The following is a 21134-nucleotide window of genomic DNA, read 5'->3' as shown; positions in this document are numbered from 1 at the left end:
AGAATTGGTTTTAAGCTGTTTGACAAGTTTGACAAGCGAGGGTTTTTCTAGCTCACCATCAAATTCATACTTATTAACCCATTTTGAGGAGTATTTAATATTACCAGCACACTGTGACTGCATGTATTTCACGTCTTCTGTTAACGGCGGACTTTGGGATCTTTTTGTACAATTATTACCCATTTTGCTCTATTCTTTTAATGGTTACGTAACTCCTTATTTTTTAACGTGGTACCACGGATTTTGTTATAGTCTCTTCAGAATGACTGCCTATCTTCTCTGTTTCCCTGATCTATGACAAGACTGCAATCTTTTTTATCCTTGACTTATAATAATAATAATAGTCCTGACAAAGATAATGCAAATCTAGTCCCTGATCTAAAACAGAAAAAGAAGGTAGATTCACCTTACCTGAGCCTTCGTGATTGATCACCTGGTTCGAGTAAACCCGTCCTTCAGTCGCAGATCAGAAAGTGGCTGGCCTCTTTTGTACGACAATTCAGTCGGAGGGCTTTTCAACTAAGAAGAACCGATGTGGTTTCTTCCCTGTACGGTTTCAAGCCACCTGGCCTGTCTTATCCGAGGCGAAGTGAGGGTTTCCGGTCTGAAGGACCAATCTGTCAAAGGAAAAAACTTCAAAGACCAATACACGTAAGGTTCAGTTAAGGCACTTTTAATTACTTGCTGCAAAGAGAAAAAAACATGCAAATACAAGGATTTGTCTAACTACTAACAGGAAGTATTCTTATTCTTATACTGTTTTACAAGACATGGCCTTCTATGGCTGACGTAATCAAACACAACTTTCAGTATTGTTCTACAGCAGATGTTACTCAGATTTTCTGCTGACATGACTAGATTTGTGAGAAACTTTTGAGAAAAACAACCTGGCTTTGGTGGGCACTAATTCGTTTACAGGCCTGTATTGTACAGTGTTACATTTCAAGGTACTTTTCTAACTTAGATACAAGCAAATGCTGATTGCAGTTCATATTTTCAAACAGGCTTTGTCCTAATTATCTAAAGCTTCTACAGCTGTGTATTTTCTCATAGCACAAGCGGAACTTCTTGTCTAAGTTTCATACAAGTAGTATTGTTCTATTCATTATTTTCCCAACGCAAGCAGAAATCATCTGCTTCTCAGTAAATTTCCAAGGCACAAGCAAATATTTCAGCTAACAATACAAGGTCAGAAAGCATCTGCAGTTTGTACAGATTTATGCAGTATGAAATAGAATAAATGTGTTAACCCTTTTCAAGCTCTAAATGCACTAAGCATATTACTAATACACATATTAATACATATTCTTCTGACAGAAGGCAACCTGGGATGTTGTCTGAGCCCATTGATGCAGTGTTCTTGGCCTTACAGAGAGCATTAAGGATCTGTTCCCTAGTGATAGCAGGGGAAGTTATATTTGAAGGTATTTCCCGAGGGAAGGTTGAGGAGGAGAGAGGGGTAAAGTTGGAGCTGAATTTATTGACCAGGAGGTTTGCTATATCTTCCAGCTCAGTATAGGTGGCTGCATTTACAATGAGCTCTGCAAACAATTGTGTATTGCCTTTAAGGTTGCGGACATAGCTAATGAATGCTTTGTGGTTGTCTTTGGTCTGGGAGGCCAAATTTACCTCAAATTTGGCTTTGGTAGACTCTATTTCCCCTCTGACATGCTTGTTTAGTTTGATGAGAGCGCTTTTATCCTGCTGGGTGCTGCACCTCCTAATTTTTGTCATGATTTTCTTCCTTCTGTTATACAGCCTATTGATTGCGTGATTCCACCAGGGTGGCTTGTTTTTTGAGTTAGTTCTGTACTTCTTCCAGGTAGGTACAACTGCCTCTATGCAGCTATTACCATGCTTGTACAGGGTTTCTGTGAACAGTTTTGCACAGGCAGCAGTGTTCTCAGGGTGTAAGGAGTCTTGAAATGTTGCCAGGTTATCACTTAATAGCAGGAAGTTAGCCTTAGAGTAGTTCAAAGGAGACCATTTTGTGGTCTGACCTTACCAGAGAAGGCATTACAGTAGGGGGTGTGCAGCACAGTCCCATATTAGTGAAGACCAGATCCAGTATGGTTGCACCCCTGGTTAGTGTACTGACAATTTGGTCTGGGGAGTTTGTGTTTACAAAATCCAGGAATCTCTGTGCCTGTACGTTTGTTGTTGTATAGTATTCCCAGTTAACAGTGGGGTAATTAAAGTTTCCCATGAATATGTTTAAATACATGGTATGTGTTTCTGGGATCATAAAGGGGGACCTATAGCTTGCAAAGAAATGGTACTGGATTTTTGCCTGTGTTGATTTGAACATGAAAGAGCTCCAGTGCATTGTCCTGTTTGACCAGCTTTGAGGTATATTTATTTTTTATGTAAATCGAGACACCTCCACCTTTAGTCACTGTCTGTGTAGTAGCTGGTCTAAATGTGTGGAAGGCATTATAACCTTGACATGTCTCAGTGACTGCACAGACATCAGCATTCTCTATGGTGAAGAGAGCTTCTAGGGAGTGGAGTTTTTTGTTTATATTCCTAGCACTGAGCAGTAATACCCTTAGATTTTCCTGGTTTTGATTTGTTATGTTGGAAGTGCTTTCAGTTTGACATTACCTAAAAAAGGCAATATGGGGGAAGACAATGTTTTAGCTAATATTTGAAAGCCTAGAGGGGAGAGGTGCAGACCATTCCTGACAAAGCAGCGTGGTTTGTTGACCATCTCCTTCCATACTGACAAACATTGCATCCCCTTAGAATGACACCAGAAACTAAGCCAATTATTAAAGTCAGTCATCTTTTGTTCGTATTGGTATATGTACCAATAGTTCCTTTTACTTGGTTATAAAAAGAGACTGTGTACTGAAATATGTCATTCTGGTGAAGTTTTATATGAAGACAAAAGCACTTAATAAATCTTGTTATTTTGTAAAAACTAATACTACGTGTTCTGAGTTGGAATCCTCTTTGTGAACATTTCTGAGGTTTTATTGTGTTATTACTGTTCAAAGTCATCACAACAGTAGCTGCTAATAAACTTTGGTGACAAATGCTTGTGAGGATATACAAATCCTATATAAGAATAGTGCCTGCCTCCCTATCTCTCTACAAATTAGTTCCCTTCTATGTGTTCATCTGCAGTTAGATTGGGATGAAAGTAAAATCACAAATGGCCACAGGCATACATTATGCACAAGATGGTCTGGGGAGGAAACCAGAGAACCTGTATAAAACCTACACACAGTCAGGGTGTACATGCAAAATCCACAGAGAAGGCATCACAGCTAAAACTCAACTGTAGAAGCAAGTGCTGTGAGACAGCAATGCTGAACTACTGTGCATTTGCTATCACACACATCCTGGCCAGACAATCACAGGTTAACCAAAAGTCCCCTTGCCCAGCAATTAAAGCCTCATTTATTGACTACTTACACTTCTGATATCAGATAGTAAGATAAATAACAATTACTCACAATATTTTTTAGCACACACAAAACAATCATCAATTACAGCCATTTGTATGACTGTGACTACATACCACAGAACTTTGACTGCAATCAAATGAATAAATGAACTGCCATACAGGAGGAATATATCTTCTCAGCTCGCTGCTGTCAGACTACAGTGTGCAACGTACTACAACCCTTTGACATGCACATACCTCTCAACCTTGGCTCAGGAATCAAAGAAAAAGATAAAAAAATAATGGGGAATAAAGGACCAAAATCAAGGAAAGCTACTGTCCATACGTACTTAGGAAGTTGTTAAAATATCAGGCTTTGCATTAGCATGTTTTTTCTAAAGGCTGTTAAGTGTGAAACTCATATGTCTGTCATTATTTACAGACTGAAAATATAAATGCCAGGGAACACCTCAGTAAAAAAGACAATAAGAACACCAAAACCAAGGCATGCTGACACACCCTCCAAGAGTGATAATCTTGGTGTTAGCAAGGAAGTGTCCAATTCTGAAAGTAAACACAGCAGATTTAGTAACGCTTCAGCAAAATACGTTTTCCTCACCAACTGCATCAGACAAGACTCCGGAAAAACATACAAACCCTCCATAAATGTTATAATCAATTAAACAATTAAACAATCAATTAACTAAGCCACTCTAATGAGATTTTCTTAAAATTAATTCTAACTACTCAACTCTAAAATACTTGCACATTTTAAAACTTTATGTAGGAAAATCCTACATATATAAATATTATTGCATACAAAACTTTTTCAAACTTTTCCTGTCTAAAATCTGTTTAAAATAATCCTAATACATATATTGAAACTTTAATTAAACTTTAAAATTACAACCAAATTATGGGAAATGATAATAACGCAATAATGCTTGTCTTGACAAGTAGTTGCCAGTGTTACAAACTTTTTATATTTTAATATTTTAATACATAACATACAGGTCCAAATGCCATGCTTATAATCTTGCTGCCATTAACTTTAGTATGGGTACCAAGGAAATATTTTCGTTGAGTCCAGGGGTTCTACTGGCCTCTAAAATAACCTGCCAATATACCTCTCGGTACTCGATTCTGGCCTCCCAAAGACCTCCTCTAATGTCCCGACATCTTCAAGTACAAAAAACAGAAATGTGGCTAAAGGGCAATAAAGTGTATGCTTGTACAAAGCATTATTCTGGTTCTTATTACGTATATCCCTCATATGTTCATATATTCTTCTTTTTAATATTCTCTCGGTTTTCCCTACATAGAAACCAGGGCACTCCTTTCAAATTGCAACATACACTAGACCAAAGGAATCACGTGTAGTGTGGCTAACCCCTGAAATGTAGGGTCCCTTGCTTCAACCATAACCCCTTCACCTTGGGCAATAAAAGGGCACTGCGGACATCTACCACATTTATATGTCCCTACTTTCCTACGATTGGGTTCTCTCCTGTGGTTTCATTCCACAAGATTCTTAATGTTCAATCCCTTTCTAAAAATACAAGTAAAAGAGGTGCCACTAATGCCTTTCAGGTCAGATAGTTTTGAAAACCTGGACCACTCTCTTTCCAGGATGTTCTTAATAACGTGTGCATCACCACTAAAATCAGTAATGAAAGCTGACTCAAAATCACTCCCTGAGTGTTGATTGTTTGTTCCTACCTGTACAGAGTTACTGTTCTCAATCTGTGTGTCCTTTCCTAAAATAGGAAAATCTCTCCTCTCTAGCCTCTTTAACCTCATTATATACTTGTTCGTTTGTAGCTTTAAATTTTAGGGTGACTTAATTAATTAATTGATTAATTGTTTAATTGACAGGCACATCATGACAATCAGAGTTAGCAAATTTTGCTCAAGAGTTAACAAATCTGCTGAAATTTGTCAATAAGCACTTTCACGTCTCAGTCGACGCTTCTTCAGACTTACAGACTAATTTACCAGAAATAAAACACAAACATTATGAAAAAAATACACTGCAAAAAATCAGGGACATTTAGCAAAATCAAGGACTGTTGACTGTATCAATGCACACACACACACACACACACACACACACACACACACACACACACACACACACACACACACAAGAAACCATCAATTACAGTCACTCTTATGGCTGTCACTGTACATGCCAGGTTTTTGGTTGCGACCAAATTAATAAAATAAAATGTGTACATAATTGCTACACAGGAATTTATCTTCTCAGCTCACTGCTGTCAAAATATAGCATGCAACCCATTTCACCCCCCCATGCTTTATCTGAGAGCTATTAAGTCTGAAAATCAAATGATTGCAATTCTCACACTCTTGCCAAAAAAACTAATTTTACAAGAAACTGTCCAAAATATGAAATAAAATCTGGGACAGTTGAGAGCTTTTATCCCCCCCCCCCCACCACCACCACACACACATGCATATGAACGCATACACACACACATATACATATGTATTTAAATGTATACTCATGCATGCACGCACGCGCGCACACACACACAAACACACAAACACACACACACACCCACACACACTTATGAATAAATTTATTTATGTGCTGGCATCATGATGATTGTTAAAAAACAACTATACTTTCAAAAAACGTACACTTGTCTCCCTTCTCATGTCTCTGTAGCCTAGCCTTTTAATTTAGTTTCAGGCTGCCTTAGTCACCTGAGGCAGCCTGAGCCAATTAGAAAATGTCTTCACTGCTTCACAGGGCAGCTTACTGAAACTCTTTAAAGTTAAACAACATTTCTGACATTCTCAGCTCAGCGTCAATAGGTGTAATATGTTGTAACTGCATTATTCAGCATTCCAAAGATGTGGGTTGAGCATCCAGATGGGCTATTTTGAAAATGAAATTAAACATTTTTTTTATTATTTTGAATTTTCCCAGAACTCCTTGAATGCGTGAAGTTCTGAGCAGCAGAAAGCAAGAAGAAAGTTGGAAAGGAAAGTCAGCTATTGTTATTTTTAATTAAAAATAACAGTTGACTTTCTGAGTTGAAAAGTCAGCATTCTTTCTTTTTGTTTCTTTAGTTTGGGGAGGCTGCAGCCCAGCAGCCAGTACCAAGAGCCACCATTGACAGCGTGTTTTCATAGCCAGGATTTTTGGAATTACATAACTTCCAGAACGTAGCCTTCCTCCACCCACAAGTCTAGTTCTCTTAAACATAGAAACCCGGACAGCACATAAAAAATAGTTAACGAACCATTCTGAAAAAAAAAGCCATGCCTCTTAACAAAATGTATTATCATAAACCATAATAAATATGCCAACATGTTTTAAACATTTGAATACTACAGCAGCTCATAGCACAGAATAAAGAAATTATTTTAAAAAAAGTGTATGCCTGCATGCATGAAGTAAACATGACTCCACCCATGCTTAGTAAGACTGTAATTAAAGTGCCTTCATTATCTTGACAGGGGCTTCATCTTCCTGACAGCAGTTTTGAATTGTTTCACTCCACCTACTCCTAAATGTAGCTTCTGTTGTGTAACAGTGATTAATTTAAACAATCTAAACCCTAGATTTTCCTCATTTCATTTTCTGTACTAAGCACTATAAATTATACTTTAATAAATATATCTGTTCAGCTCTAATCAGTGCAAAGCAGTTTCATATAACAGTTACACTTAGTGTTTACAGCAAATATAGTTTTCTTAACAATGCCTAGTACTAGTTCGATAGCACAGCTGTATGAAGAATTTAGCATAACAATAGGTAACTGACTTTATATTTCATTCCTTCTGATAATAAATATTTATATGCTGTGGCTCTTTTAAAAGATGTATGCATTTAGCTGAATTAAGGTTCCTCCTACTAGCCTCAGCTGGCAGCATGTAATGGTATCCATGACCACAACAGCAGTATGCTCCCAATTCTAGAGGCAAGAAGAGAACAACTTCCAAATTCTTTGAGCTGCACCCCTAACTAAAAACTATGTAGTGCACGGAGTGGAGTGATTTTGCTCCAAAATCAGAAAAAAGACAAACTTGTTACATGCTACTGTAGCAAGAGACCCGACAGTAAGAACTGTTACACATCCGCTAAGCACTGTGACATTCAGGTATATGAGAAGGGGTATTCGTTTGGTCCCGGAATATCTTTCCTCCTATGTCCAATGAAGTTTATAGACTTTGTAAGTCATCATCATCATCACCCCTTTTTTCCCCCATTTTTTCTACATGGGGTAGGGGTATCATGTTAACTGTTGCCAACTCTCTCGATTCAGTGCCACACTCCTGCCTTCTTCAACACTCATGCCTGACTGTCGCAGATCTTTTTTCATACAATCCATCCACCGCTTTTGCTGGATGTCCTTGCTTCCTCTTACCTTCTTCCTGTCTTTCCCAAACCTTCCTTGCCAGATTGTCTTCTGCTTTTCTGCATGTGTCCAAACCACCGTAATGTGTTCTCTTTGATCTTTTCTGCAACTGGAGCTACTTTGGCTTCTGCTCTTATGTCCTCATTTCTTCGTCTATCCCACAGTGTGCATCCTACCACCCTTCTCTGGCACTTCCTTTGCATTACCTCTAGCTTCTTCAACTGTTCTGCTTTTACTGCACAGGTTCCTATACCACACAGTAGTACTGGTCGCACCACTGTCTTGTACACCTTACTTTTCAGCTTCTTTGGTATTCTTCTGTCAAAGACTACACCAGACAGTCTATGCCAGTTGGCTGCAGCCCCTCTGATTCTAGCTTTAAAATCTTCATACAAACTTCTCTTCTCCTCAACCACCCGTCCCAGATACTTGAAGCTTTTTACTTGTTCCACTAACTTCCCTTCTATCTCTATTCTCAGCTTCTGATTTCCCCAATTTGCTGCCATTACCACCATCTTTCAGTTTTGCATTCCATTCTCCTATCCTTTGATGAAGTTCTAGCTCAGAGTCTGCCTGTAATGCCACATTGCCTGCATACAGCAACTTTGTTGATCTGTCCCCTCCGACCTGTTTGCTAATATAGTCCATCACCAGTATGAACAGCAGTGGGCTCAGAGTTGAACCCTTGTGCATACCCATTCCCACTGGGAACCCCTCTGTGAGGCCGAATGCTGTTCGTACTTGAGTCATTGGGTCCTTGTACATAGCCTGCACTAATTCTACCAATGTTTCTGGGACTTCCAGAACTTTCTTGCAGTGTAATGGGATGCCTCTGTTCTGCCCACAGTTGTGGATGTCTCTTTTTTCTTGTACACTGGCATGAGTATACTTATTCTACAGTCATCTGAGATATGCTTTCTCTCCACACTGCTATTAATACCCTCAGGAGCCATTTCTCCCCTATCTCACCCAACATCTTTATCATATCTGCTGTGACCTCATCTGAGCCTACTGCTTTCCCTGACTTCATTTTCCTTAGTGCTGTTCTTACTTCTTCTGTGGTGGGCTCCTCTTCTTCTCCTATTGAAGGCTATTTCTGGGGCAGTACAGCTTCTATGGGGTTTTCATCATTCAGAAGCTGCCTGAAATACTCCTTCCATCTGCCTTTGATTTCCTGCAGACTGGTGAGCAGGTTGTTGCTGGCATCCCTTATGAAGGGTGTCTGATTATCTTCTTTATCTGTCTGTCTTTGCCTTGCAACCTGATATAGTTTCTTTGTGCCCCTTACTGAGTCACTTTCCAGAAGTTGGTACAGTGCCTCTGATGCCCTATTCTTTGCTATTGTAACTTCTTTCTTGGCTTCTTTGTTAGCCACCCAGTAGTCCTTCCTAGCCTGGTCAATCTTTTCTAGTTCCCTCTTCTTCCTGCACTCCTTCTTTCTTTTGATGACTTCTTGGACCTCTGCATTCCACCATCAGCTTTCCTTATGTACCTTATTTCCATACCTGGCTCGGCCACATATCTCTTCTGTAGACCTAACACATGTTTTTAGGCGCCACTATTCTCATTCAACTCCACCTATTTCCTCCAGTCCATCTCATTTGCTTACTGTACTGAATACAGGGTGATCATTTGGGTAGGACTACCCCCTTGCTTCTTTGATTTTGGACACTCCTCCCAGTCCCATCTCATCATTTCATTCTACTGTGTATAGAGAGAGCATTTGGGAAGGTCAACCCCCTTTGTTTCTTAATCTTGAATTATCTTCTGTTCCTTCCCTCTCCATACACACACACACACACACACACACACACACACACACACACACACACACACACACACACACACACACACACACACACACACACACACACACACACACACACACACACACACACACACACACACACACACACAAAATTACACGTTATTCAGCTGCTTTTACTGCAACTGTATTTTTCCTGCTTGTTCTTAAGTGTTGAAGTGGTTTTATTCTGCTGTATTTATTACTGGTTGTTAGTAGCCTGATTAAATTTGTCTGTTATTCTAACCCTCTTAGTTTTGGTTTTAGCACTTGGGCTTCAGGCCAGTTATTTTACATTTAAGAAGGTTTTTGTGGTCTACGCTCCTGTGGACTAACCCTTATCAAAATCCTCTCTTCCCAAGTCCATCCAAGTTTCAGAACACTATGTCTGGACAATTCCCATCAGTTTCTTCTGCCAGTCTGGTCGACATGAGCATACTGAGGCAGTGTAGCAACTGCTTCATGCTCACTGACAACCCTCTTCTCCTAGCACATAATTCTTCTACTTGTGAGAAATGCATCTATATCAGTAACCTGGAATCCATGCTCTCTTATGCCACAGTCAGTACCCCTGACAAAGAGGGGATTGCCAGCACAAACACCACACTACCCACATCACACAGCCAAGCACAGCACACACCCACCTATACAGAGGTCCTCAATAAAAACTTACCTAAACAGTAGAGACCTCCAAAACACACTCACAAACATTCCACACACACCAAACACATCACAGACAGCAGACAACACACCAATGTCTCACAAACACAGCCCATAAGGCATAACAATAAACTCATACAGCCCATAAAGCACAACATTAAACCAAACATACTAGTCATTGGCGACTCAATTGTGAGACACACCAATATCCCCCTCACCAGGCTCGACAAGGAGAAGATGACAGTCAGTTGTATGTCAAGTGCCAGAATCCACCACATCGTGCATGCACTAAAGTCTCTCCACAACAGATACAAGTATGACTCTGTCATTGTTCATGTTGGTGTGAATGACTTAAGACGTACCTCCCTGGACTATATGAAGAGAGACATGATTGAGCTGTCAGCGCATGTCTCACAGGCAGGTATGACCCTAGCCCTAAGCAGCATCCTACCTTCACCAAGAATGATACCACAATACCAATAAAAAATAATTGACTTCAACAATTGGCTTAGTTTCTGGTGTCATTCCAAGGGGATCTAGTATCTGTCTGCCTAGGATGACATGGTTGAAAGGCCTCAATGCTTTGCCAGAGATGGCCTCCACTTGTCACCCCTGAGATTCAGGATTCTGGCCAAGGATCTTTCCTCCCCATTTGTGCCTTTTTTAGGCAATATCCCAAAGATAAATCTTCCAACATAAAAGATCTGTCAAAAAGCAAATTGAAGGTCATGCTGCTTAATGCTATGAGCCTTAACCCGAAAATGCACTCACTGAAGGCTCTCCTAACACTGGAAGATGCTGACATCTGTGCAGTCATGGAAACTTGGTTCAAGGCTTCAGAGAGCACCCCTGCCTTACCAGGCTATACCTCATTCCACATATTTCAACCCCAAAAAGAGATCGGGAATTCTAAGGGTGTGGAGTTTCTATTTTCATTAAAAGCAAGCACACCTCCAGACTGGTTTGCCAGCATGATGCACTAGAACTTCTCCAGGTGCAATTGACAATCAGCAAGACAGCCATCCAAGATATAGCCAGCTATAGACCCTCCTCCATGACTCAGGACACCCACTCCTCCTACCTGGACCTACTTGAGTCCAACAAGGTACCCCCTAACACCCTGATCCTTGGTGACTTCAACTACCCTACCATAAACTGGGTGAAATATTCCTGCTCTAATGCACTCACCCAACAATTCCTTGACTTCATCAGTTTTAATGCACTAGACCAGCTTGTCTTTGACATCCACATCTCGTTAACCATTAAAAAGTACACAAAAAACTAGGAGCTTTATACAGAAATAAGCAATTCCTCACCAAAACTGCCAAGATTTCAGTTGCAAATAGCCACCTTATCTCCACCCTACTCTACGCCTCTCCAATATTTGCCAACCTAAGGCAAAGTGAGTTAGGTAAACTCAAAGCTTGCTACAACAAAATAGCAAGGTTTGCCACTGGCACAAACTACCATAGCCACCACTGCACCTCACTTACTGAACTAGGCTGGCTAGAACTCCCTCACCTCCTTCAATGGTACCAACTCTCACTTACCCACAAACTACTAAATCATCCTCTAAAAGTCCACTCCCTCCAAATTCTACTCCAACCCTATCATACCACCAGACCACTGCACTCCTGCAACAAAAATCAATTACAGGTAACTAAAACCAGGAACTCTGCTGGAGAAGCTCTCTTCTCCTACTCCATAGCAAAATTATGGAATACCCTTCCTCACACACTAAACAATGATACCAGTTGAAACAGCCTCTCCCGTTTTCCAACAGCCAGTTTGAATCGCTGTATACTGTAAATTATCTCACTGCCCACACAGATCCATTCTCCACTCAAACCCCTTAAATTTTCAGAAAATATTACAACTGCAATCACTGAAGGTGGGTTGAAGGAGGATACTGCTACTGGAAGGATACTAGGGATTTCTTACAAAAATGTTCTAGAACACTTCTTTCATTTCATGTCCTTCAGGTGGGCAGAGAAGCAAGCTATAAATCCAGCATATGAACAGAGGCTTCAGCCAGAATTCCACGAACAAATGGTACATCAAAAGCTCATCTTGCTTTGAAATGGAAATCTAACTTGTACTGCTGAGTGGAAATTTGACCTGATGACCAGGTCACCATTTCACAGACACCATTAATGAGACTTCTCTGAGAAGGAATGCAGAGACAGATGCATCACTGGTACAATAAGCCCTAACTGAACCCTGAATGGGATCATCATTTTAAACATAACAAATCCAATGCACTCTGCTAAACAGTTAGAAAGGGTCTGCTTACATTCTGAGGACCATATCTTTCAGGTGTGAAATAAATTAAAAGTTGTCTTTTCATGTGTAGTAAAATAAATGTATGCCCATGGCTGCCTCCTGTGATCCACAAGATGCAATGTTATTTGCCAGATGTCTTAAGGGTGAACATAAAAAGAATGTAACTAATGTTTTTTGTTTGGGTCAGGGCAATATGTCAACATGCCTGGACAGACAAAACCATGCCATCCTTATGAGATACTGTAAAAGCCAATGAGCAAACAAGGCCTGTGGTTCTGAAATTCTCTGGGTTGATGTTACCACAAAGAAAGCTGTTTTCCAAGTCAAGGATTTTAAGGGACCCAAAAGAATGGTTCATATGTAAGTTTGATCAATTCTCTAAGATAAAATGTAAGACTCCATGGAGAAAAAAACAACTTCTTAAGGGGTAACATTCATATTCAAAACAATTTCACAGTAGGAATACAAGCCAGACGTGGCTCTTAAGGGATATGGGTAAATAAGGAAAACCAATGCACTTTAATGGCAAGTAAGCAGGAACCTGACTAAGCAAATGAGAGGCAATCAATAACCCTGGGTAGGTCAATGTTCAGTTCAGAGAAAACAAAACCTTTTCCTGAATCAAAGGATAAACCTTTTCCATCTGAAATTACATGATTTCCTAGATTTCAGTTGTTTAACCTCTTTTATAACCCAAATCATGGCAGAAGAAAACAAGATCCCCATAAAAGAAGACCAGGAATACTCTTACATGTTATAAAAATTTCAACTTCCATAGTATCATCAGGGACTCTGATTTTCATTTTTTTAAGGGATGACGCAGTGGTGCAGCAGTAGCGTTGTTACCTCACAGCAAGAGGTTCTCCAGTTAAATTCTCAGCTGGGGTGCCTTCTGTGCAGAGTCTGCATGTCCTCCCTGTCTTTGTGTGAGTTTCCTCCGGTTGTTCCAGTTTCCTCCCACGTTACAAAGGCATGTGTCTGGAGCATTTCTCCCCAGGCCCCCGCTGAAAATTGTTTTCATTCCAAGTTAGACTTTCCCAGTAAACAAATGTTAAATAAAATAAAAATAAATAAATAATACAGGTAAATCCTAGTTTTTGACTCTATGGAAATTGAGAAATTATGCATTTTCACAGAATTTGGCGATATAGGCCAAAGAACCAATTCACTACAACATATATTTCTGTTTATATTTATTATTTATAACTTATTATTTATAATATTGTCAACTTGCATTGTTGAGTGTTCTGTGCCTACAACCTGTTTTAACTTTCAATATATATTGATACAGATGAAAGATATAATGAAATCATTGTAATGATAGAAAATTATATTTAAAAATTACACATATAATTCCCAGATTTCATCAAAAATCAATGCCCCTGGCTATCAGGAGAAGACTACCTATGCTAGATGTCACAAACATCCTTGTTGTGGAAGTACTATATCTGTTCTGAGTGGGAGGCACAGAAAATGGAATAATGGGGTAGAAAAGCCAGGATGGAAGGAAACATTTTTCTTCTTGCCCTCAGAAACACTCTTTGAATTAATTAATATCCTATCTATATTTATAACTGTATACTGCCTTTCATCGCAACTTTGTAACTGAAATTTGGATATTGTTCTATATGTAAATGCAGCCTGTTTATATTGTTCATAGGTTCATAGGTTCATATGATTATACTAGGCTATTGGCCTGAAGGTCCTTATAAGCCTAGCCAATAATTTTGCCCATGTTCCCGCAAATCAGCATCTGTTTCCCTGTCCAGCAGGGACACAGGTGGGATCCCAAGGGTATATTTTCTGTTTCCCATCCAGTCATCCAGGTTCCTCTTAAACAAGGCTAGAGAGGTACTCTGCTTGACATGGAGAGGGAGTCTATTCCACAGACGGGGGAGTCTTTGGGACACAAATCTATCCCGCCAACAAGTTCTATTAATGTCACAGATCAGGTTAAGGCCTTGCGTGGAGGTTGCGTGAGTGCAAGGCGAGTGCATAACATCCTTACAAAAATCAAATTGTATTAACCTCTGTCTTGATTGCATTGTCCACTGGATGATTATAAAACCCCTTTCTACTGTTAATAAACTGATTCTTTTTTCACTGAAATTTTTTTAACTCTAATGGAGCTTTCTCCCTGGACCTCCACTGAAAATGGGCCTGAGTGCCCAGTTGGACAATCCCAGTAAACAAAAGGCAAAAAATAATTAAATCAGAGAAAATGAATGAAGAAGACCCACTTCCACAGGTCTGAAAGCATGAGGATGAATAATAGTCATGGAACCTGGGAATTATGAATTATGGTGTGAAAGAAACAAGTCTTCTTCTGGATACACATAATTGAAGATGAAAGACCTTTGGACTAAATTGCTATATATGGTCCAGGTGTACTGCATGTCTGAGATTCAGACTGTCTGCTAAAATGTTATATTGTCCTGCAGGATGAATTTTTATGAAGTGAATATTGAGAAAAAGGGTCAGGTCCTAGAGTTCCTTGGTCTCCTTGTATAACTGGAAGAACTTTGCCCTTCTCTCCTTATTTATGCATCACATGTATTATTGTCCATGACAACCTAGAAAACACCTTGTTTTGGATGATCCTTGATTCTTGAATGCTGCATTTGTCAGATATTTCATCATTTCCCTCAGACGATAAGCATTTTCATCTGAAAGGGAGGGCAAAGACCATAAACCAACTATGACTCCAGATGAGCCAACACCCATCCCAAGTCTGATGAAACTATCATCTTTTCAGATTTACTTGGGCTACTAAAATACAGAATTTTAACTCCCAGACTAAGGAGGGATTCAATGGAACACACAGGTCCAACAGACACTCCAAATGAGCCATGACAACTTTAGATGATACTGGAATATATTGCATTAAAAGAGAGATAGCGATTGGTTGATAACACCTCACCCCCCCAACACTTTGTGCCTTGAGCAGTTGCTCCTCTCACCCTACCATAGCTACATTACTGCTCCCAGGCACCAGAATAGATAAATAAAATAAAATGAGTTTTTATGACCGCTCTGTCTATGAAGTCTTAGTTGGCTCTGGGAAAGCTGGTGCAGGGCCAGCCTTATGCATAGGTGAACTAGGTGTCATGTAGGGTGGCATGCTTGTAGGAGCACTCTTCCTTCCTTTGCTTTAAAAAATAAATAACTAAATAAAGAACCCCTGTTGAAAGAAAATGTGCCTATGGCACAGTGGGTGCAATGAGTTGGGGGTCTTCCAGTTGACTTCACATTCAAGTCATGTTATGTTAAGCTTAAACATTGTGCGGTGATGCAGTACAGACTTTGCAATGTTCAAATGTAGCACGGAAGTTGCTTGAAGGAGTTTTTTGTTTTGTTTTTTTTTTTTTTTACAAGAAGAAGTATGACTCGCCAATTCATAGCTTTGCAAACTGACCACAATGGGAAACAATTTACCAGAAAAAAAATTATGAGGGGCATAGGTCAAAACTTTAAGACAAATTCAGGGATATTATGCATAATTTTGGACAGAGATGAGAGTAATGGCACTGCATTTGTGAGATAAATGTTATTACCATTTTTATGATAGTGCCGATAATGAACAACCAAATATTTTTGGTTTTGTGATTTGTGTGGAAAGTTGAGATGCACACATACACATATACCGGTGCAGCAAGACAAGTGTTATTACTATTTTTACAACAATGCTGGCTGAGATCAACCAGATATTCTGAGCAATATTTCTGGCTTTGTGTTTTGTATGAACAGTTGAGAGGAATGTTGCAATAAGATAAGTGTCTTTACTATTTTTGCAATGATGCTTGCAGTGATCATCCAGACATTTCTGGCAATATTTCTCTGGCTTTGTGATTTGTGCGGAGCAACTTGGAGTGGACTACTGTAATGTGTGGCAACTTATTTGTGTGGACTGCAGAGGTGAAATATTATATAGCCATCAGAAATCCAGATAATTTTTCCTCAGTCAGACAGTAAGTGTTGGAGGTGTGAAGTGGAAGAAAGAGGCAATTGGGAACGTTTTCTGGGACTGAGGTGAGTTGGTGGACTTTAAGGATTCCCTGCAGGAGGCACTATCAGAGATGCTGGGTGGGCAGATTGGTCTGACGAGGGAGATGATTTTTCTGAGCTATGATACAGAATATGAATTGCCTAGACATGGTAAGGCCTTGCAGTGTCTAATTATGGTGGCTGCCAAAAAAGCAATTACTAGAAAATGGAAATCAAAATCTAAACCAGCTATACTGGAAGTAGTGAATATAGTAACAGAGATAAAGCAATTAAAATTGTGATCTTTAGAAAAGGGTAGGAGCAAACTACATAGGACAAATGGAAATTGTGGGAACACTACATACAGGGGAGGAAAGAGGATTAAAAGAAGGCAGGACTTAAATGACCAATGTAATGACTGACTGAAAATGATTGGGTAGATTATAAGTGATGTATAATGTTTGCAACTGGGAGTGTATCAGTATGGTTTGTGATGTAAAATGCTAGCTACTAGTATTGTGTCGGTGACATGGTTTGTTTTCATTTACATAAATGTATGACTACCTATGTTGTTAGTAAGTGATGGTTTAATAAAGATGTTTCTTGTTCAAAAAAAAGCAGGAATTGTGTCCCAGCTCAAAAGGATCACTTCCTTAGTTAAACCCATTTCCTCACCCAATATTTCTGACAGATTACTTGGAAAAGAATTTCTGAAGTCTGCCAACTCATTACACTCCCAAATCATGTTTGCAGTTGCTGCGTTCTTTCCTATGACACCTCTATCTCAGGAAAAATTATTTGGAGTCTGTTTGGAGTATAAAATACCTATACAAACACTTCCAAGCAAAAATCCCAAATCCTATAGACTTTGTTACAAACTTAGGAGCCATACATATGTCCTCCCATTGTTCCCTTGTAAATTGCTTATCCAATATTTCTTTCCAATCTTTTCTAACCTCCTCTGATTGGTTCCTAGGGTTATCATGCAATACTTTATTTGTGTCTTAATTTAAATCTCAATTTAATACTAAAGGGGAGTACACAGGTACAGGCTACCTATTTTGCAGTGCGAGGAAGGGGGCAGGTACTATTCCCAGATATGATAGATGTATCCTCACAAGCATTTGTCTTCTCAGTTTACCATGAATTGCTGTTTGGTTAGCCTTGAGCATTAAAATTTGGATACAATTTATTTCTTCCTTGAAATGAAAAAAAAACTAAGATCAAATTTCTTTTCCGTACGCATGTCTTTTGTTCAGACCATCACTGGATTAAAATGTTAGAAAACAAGCTCTAAAATGCACCGCACAGCAACAGTAAACAATGGTTTCTCTATACCTTGCAGACCCTAGACCCCCACCAACTTAATTTAGTTATTAAAGTGTAGTCTTGTTCAGCTAGGGTGTAGAAAGGATGCATGAAAAAACAAAGGTGAAGAGTAAGACTGACGTTCTTTCCTTAATCATGGTTTTCATTCAGGCCATCGTTGGATTAAAAGATTGTTTTAAAAAACACTCTCAAATGCATCTCAGCACATCTATAAACCTCAGGACTTCCCTCAGGATTGATATAATTATTTCCAGTGAGGTTATTACAATGTAATCTTGGTCAGGTAGGATGTGCTGAAAGGATGCAGGAAAAAACAAAGTTGAAGACTAAGACTATATTTATAATATATAATTTATTTCTTTGATCATGTTTTTTTTTTTCAGGCAATCATGGTACAAATTGTCTAAAAACTCTAAAATGCACCTCAGAGCATCTAGAAACGTCATGGCTTCAGGGGCACATAGTGGCCCCCATATCTCCAGCTTAATACAACTATTTCCACTGCAGTTATTACAGTGTAGTCTTGGTCAGTTATCATGTACTGAAAGGATGCAGGAACAGACCAAATTAAAGAGTATAACTAAATGTATTTATTTGATCATGTTTTTGTTCAGGCAATCATTGAATGAAAAAGTTGTTAAAAAAATAAAATGCACCTCAGAACATCTAGAACTCCCATGGCTTCTGGAAGCCTTGCAGCCCTCAGACCCCCAATTTAATGAATTTGTTTTCTCCATAACTATTACAGTAGAGTCTTGCTTAGGCCCTTCTAAGGATTGGATGAATGAATGAATAAATACACAACTGCAGGAAAAAATGAAGAGTAAGACAAACTGAGGAAAAAAAAAGAAGAAACAATAATCTGCATAGTGTGAGTACGCCAAGATGGGGTAGGCAGTTGGAGGGCGACATGGAACATTTTCATGTAGGGTACCAGTTTGTCTAAGGTCATACCTGAGCTGCTGTCAACATCAATAAGTTCATCATCCTTCACTCATAATGTAATCACTTCATTCGTTCTCTTAAAAAAAGTCACTTACACTATAATCTTCACTACTTTTGCCAAGCCAGAATTCCTGAAGTATATAGCTTCACTAATTAAGTAATTCACTTAGCTCCTAAGTACTTCACAAATGTTATCAGATCTCAGTAAAGCAGAAAACAGTCATAAGTTGTTTTTATAAAAAAATGTATATTAATTGTTCTAATCAATAAGAATGAACTAAAAATCTATAAACCTACAAATTCATTATCTGCAAGTTATTAAAAAAAAACAGTGCAACTGTGTGAAAATTAAAATGTGTCCATTCATAAAGCTATACATTTTGACATATATCATTGTGTGGTGATAATTTCAAACCTGCTTCTTTTGTCTTTCCATAAATTCTGGGGTGGCAAGGAAGAGGGGTAGCCATTTCTTTTCAAGCCTATGTTTGACATACTTCTGCACTTCAATCACAAGAGGAGAAGGCAAAACACTCTGAAGAATCTTCCCCCAGCCTCCACCTAAATGTATCACCTGTACACACAAAAAATAAAGAAAAGAAAAGGCAGTTGAATGGTGACAGCAAATCATTACAAACTTTAGGATGACGACATTCCAAAGATTATATGTTTAAATAAGAAACATACAGACTAAGAATCTCTCTCTAGTACTTTTTTGCCAAGTATCTTTGCATGATGAATGTTTATTGCATGGTATATTGAGTTGGGAGAAGTTACTTGCTGTGGTAATATTATGTATTTTCATGATGTCTTGTAAAATGTCTGCATATCAGTTGCTAAGGCGGCATAAAAAATAGTTATAATATAAAGCAAGGAGTAAAAGATAAAATTACTGAATTTAAGGATTTCTAATGGAGGTTATACATTTATCTCTCATTGTATTTGCCCTCAGTTTTCATCAAATCCTCTTTATGAGTCAAATCAAGAACTATACCTTTCTAATTCAATTGTTTAAAATATCACTGTAGCAAGTCCACTTTGAAGTCAGATTTCTAAAAAATAATTTTAATCTTTCTTTCTTTTTTTCTCATTGACCTATGATTATATAAAGGTTGTCTTTTCTTCATTAAGTCAGAGCCTATGACACTTTAGCACACAGAAATAAGGTTACGAGCTACAAATAAGCTTCATTCTGTATGAATGGGTTTGATACCCATAGTCTCTATTTGGCTTCTGACTGAATCTGAGCCAGTAACTTAACCAAACAGTGCTTTCATGCATCCAAGAAAAAAGCTTCAACCCAGTTAACAAAATATAAAGTTTCATATGGTCTAATTTAATGAGTAAAACAATGATTAGAATGTTAACAGCAAAATACAGAATATTTGAATTTTTCAGAATATGGTCTGGAATAAGAAACTTTAAATGTAAGACATTCTGTTACTGTAGCATTTTCCAATAAGTATCTATCTCTGGTGAAAGTTTATTGCATAGTATATGTGGTTAGGAGACACAACCTCTTGGGATACATTAAGTAATTTCATAACAGCCTGCACAATGGCAGTTATTCCATTTTAAGCTGGCACAGAAAATGGCTATGATGAAAAGCAGGGGTGAAATAGTAGAAAAGGGTTGAATCTATACACCTTTGTGTAAATAGTTCAGTGCAGAGGCATACATTTATCAGCCATGGTTTGTGCCCCAAGATTTCAGCAAATCCTCCTAATGGGTTCAAGTCATGAAATACATCTACATTATTTGTTTTTGATTACCCAATTAATCTAACACAGGACTTAAGGAAAGACATGGCATACTTAACCGTACCCTCATATTGTCATTATATTAAAATATTTTTATACAGTTTATAATATACATTTCATGTGATCCAATTTCACAAAGAATAGTGGGAAACTTTTCAAGAAACCTTTACTTTTACATAATCTTAGTTGATGAAGAAAGGCTAAGACTTGATTTCCAAATCTGATTTCAAAGTTGAGTTGACTCAGAGAATAGAAAATTTGACTGGGACACAAGCAGTGACTTTGGTTACACTCATGAGACACAGTAAAGAAATATCAGAATTAGAAGTCCATATTAACATGTTAAATAGCACCACAATATGCATATACCTGATTGCAATACACCTCAAAGCTTTAAGTTTAAAGGCTACCTTTTGTGGTCTAATCTCATAAAAGTTTGAAAAGCTAAATCTAGTCTTTATCCAAAAAAGATTTATGCAATGATGCCAAAACTCCTTCATTGATGCCAGGATACCAAAAACAAAGAGTCAGGTAGCACTATTGATAGAGTGTTGTTAAAGAATGCCTATCCTAAATTCCTGGGATTAGAA

General features: G+C 38.5%; 1 protein-coding gene across 1 annotated transcript in view; it reads right to left on the bottom strand.

Annotated features, from left to right (window-relative positions):
• Positions 1-21134, bottom strand: part of RGS22 (regulator of G protein signaling 22) — a 971253-nt gene that overhangs the window by 286857 nt on the left and 663262 nt on the right. The window contains exon 19 of the mRNA XM_044065939.1: positions 19200-19358. Coding sequence (XP_043921874.1) covers positions 19200-19358 — 159 coding nt within the window. The remainder of the gene's footprint in view (positions 1-19199; positions 19359-21134) is intronic.

Source organism: Protopterus annectens, chromosome 3.part0 (assembly GCF_019279795.1).
Source record: "Protopterus annectens isolate FY-2018-M chromosome 3.part0, PAN1.0, whole genome shotgun sequence".
In the NCBI taxonomy this organism is placed as follows: domain Eukaryota; kingdom Metazoa; phylum Chordata; order Ceratodontiformes; family Protopteridae; genus Protopterus; species Protopterus annectens.
Note: the sequence above shows the minus strand (reverse complement) of the source record. Positions and strands in the feature narration are given on the sequence as shown.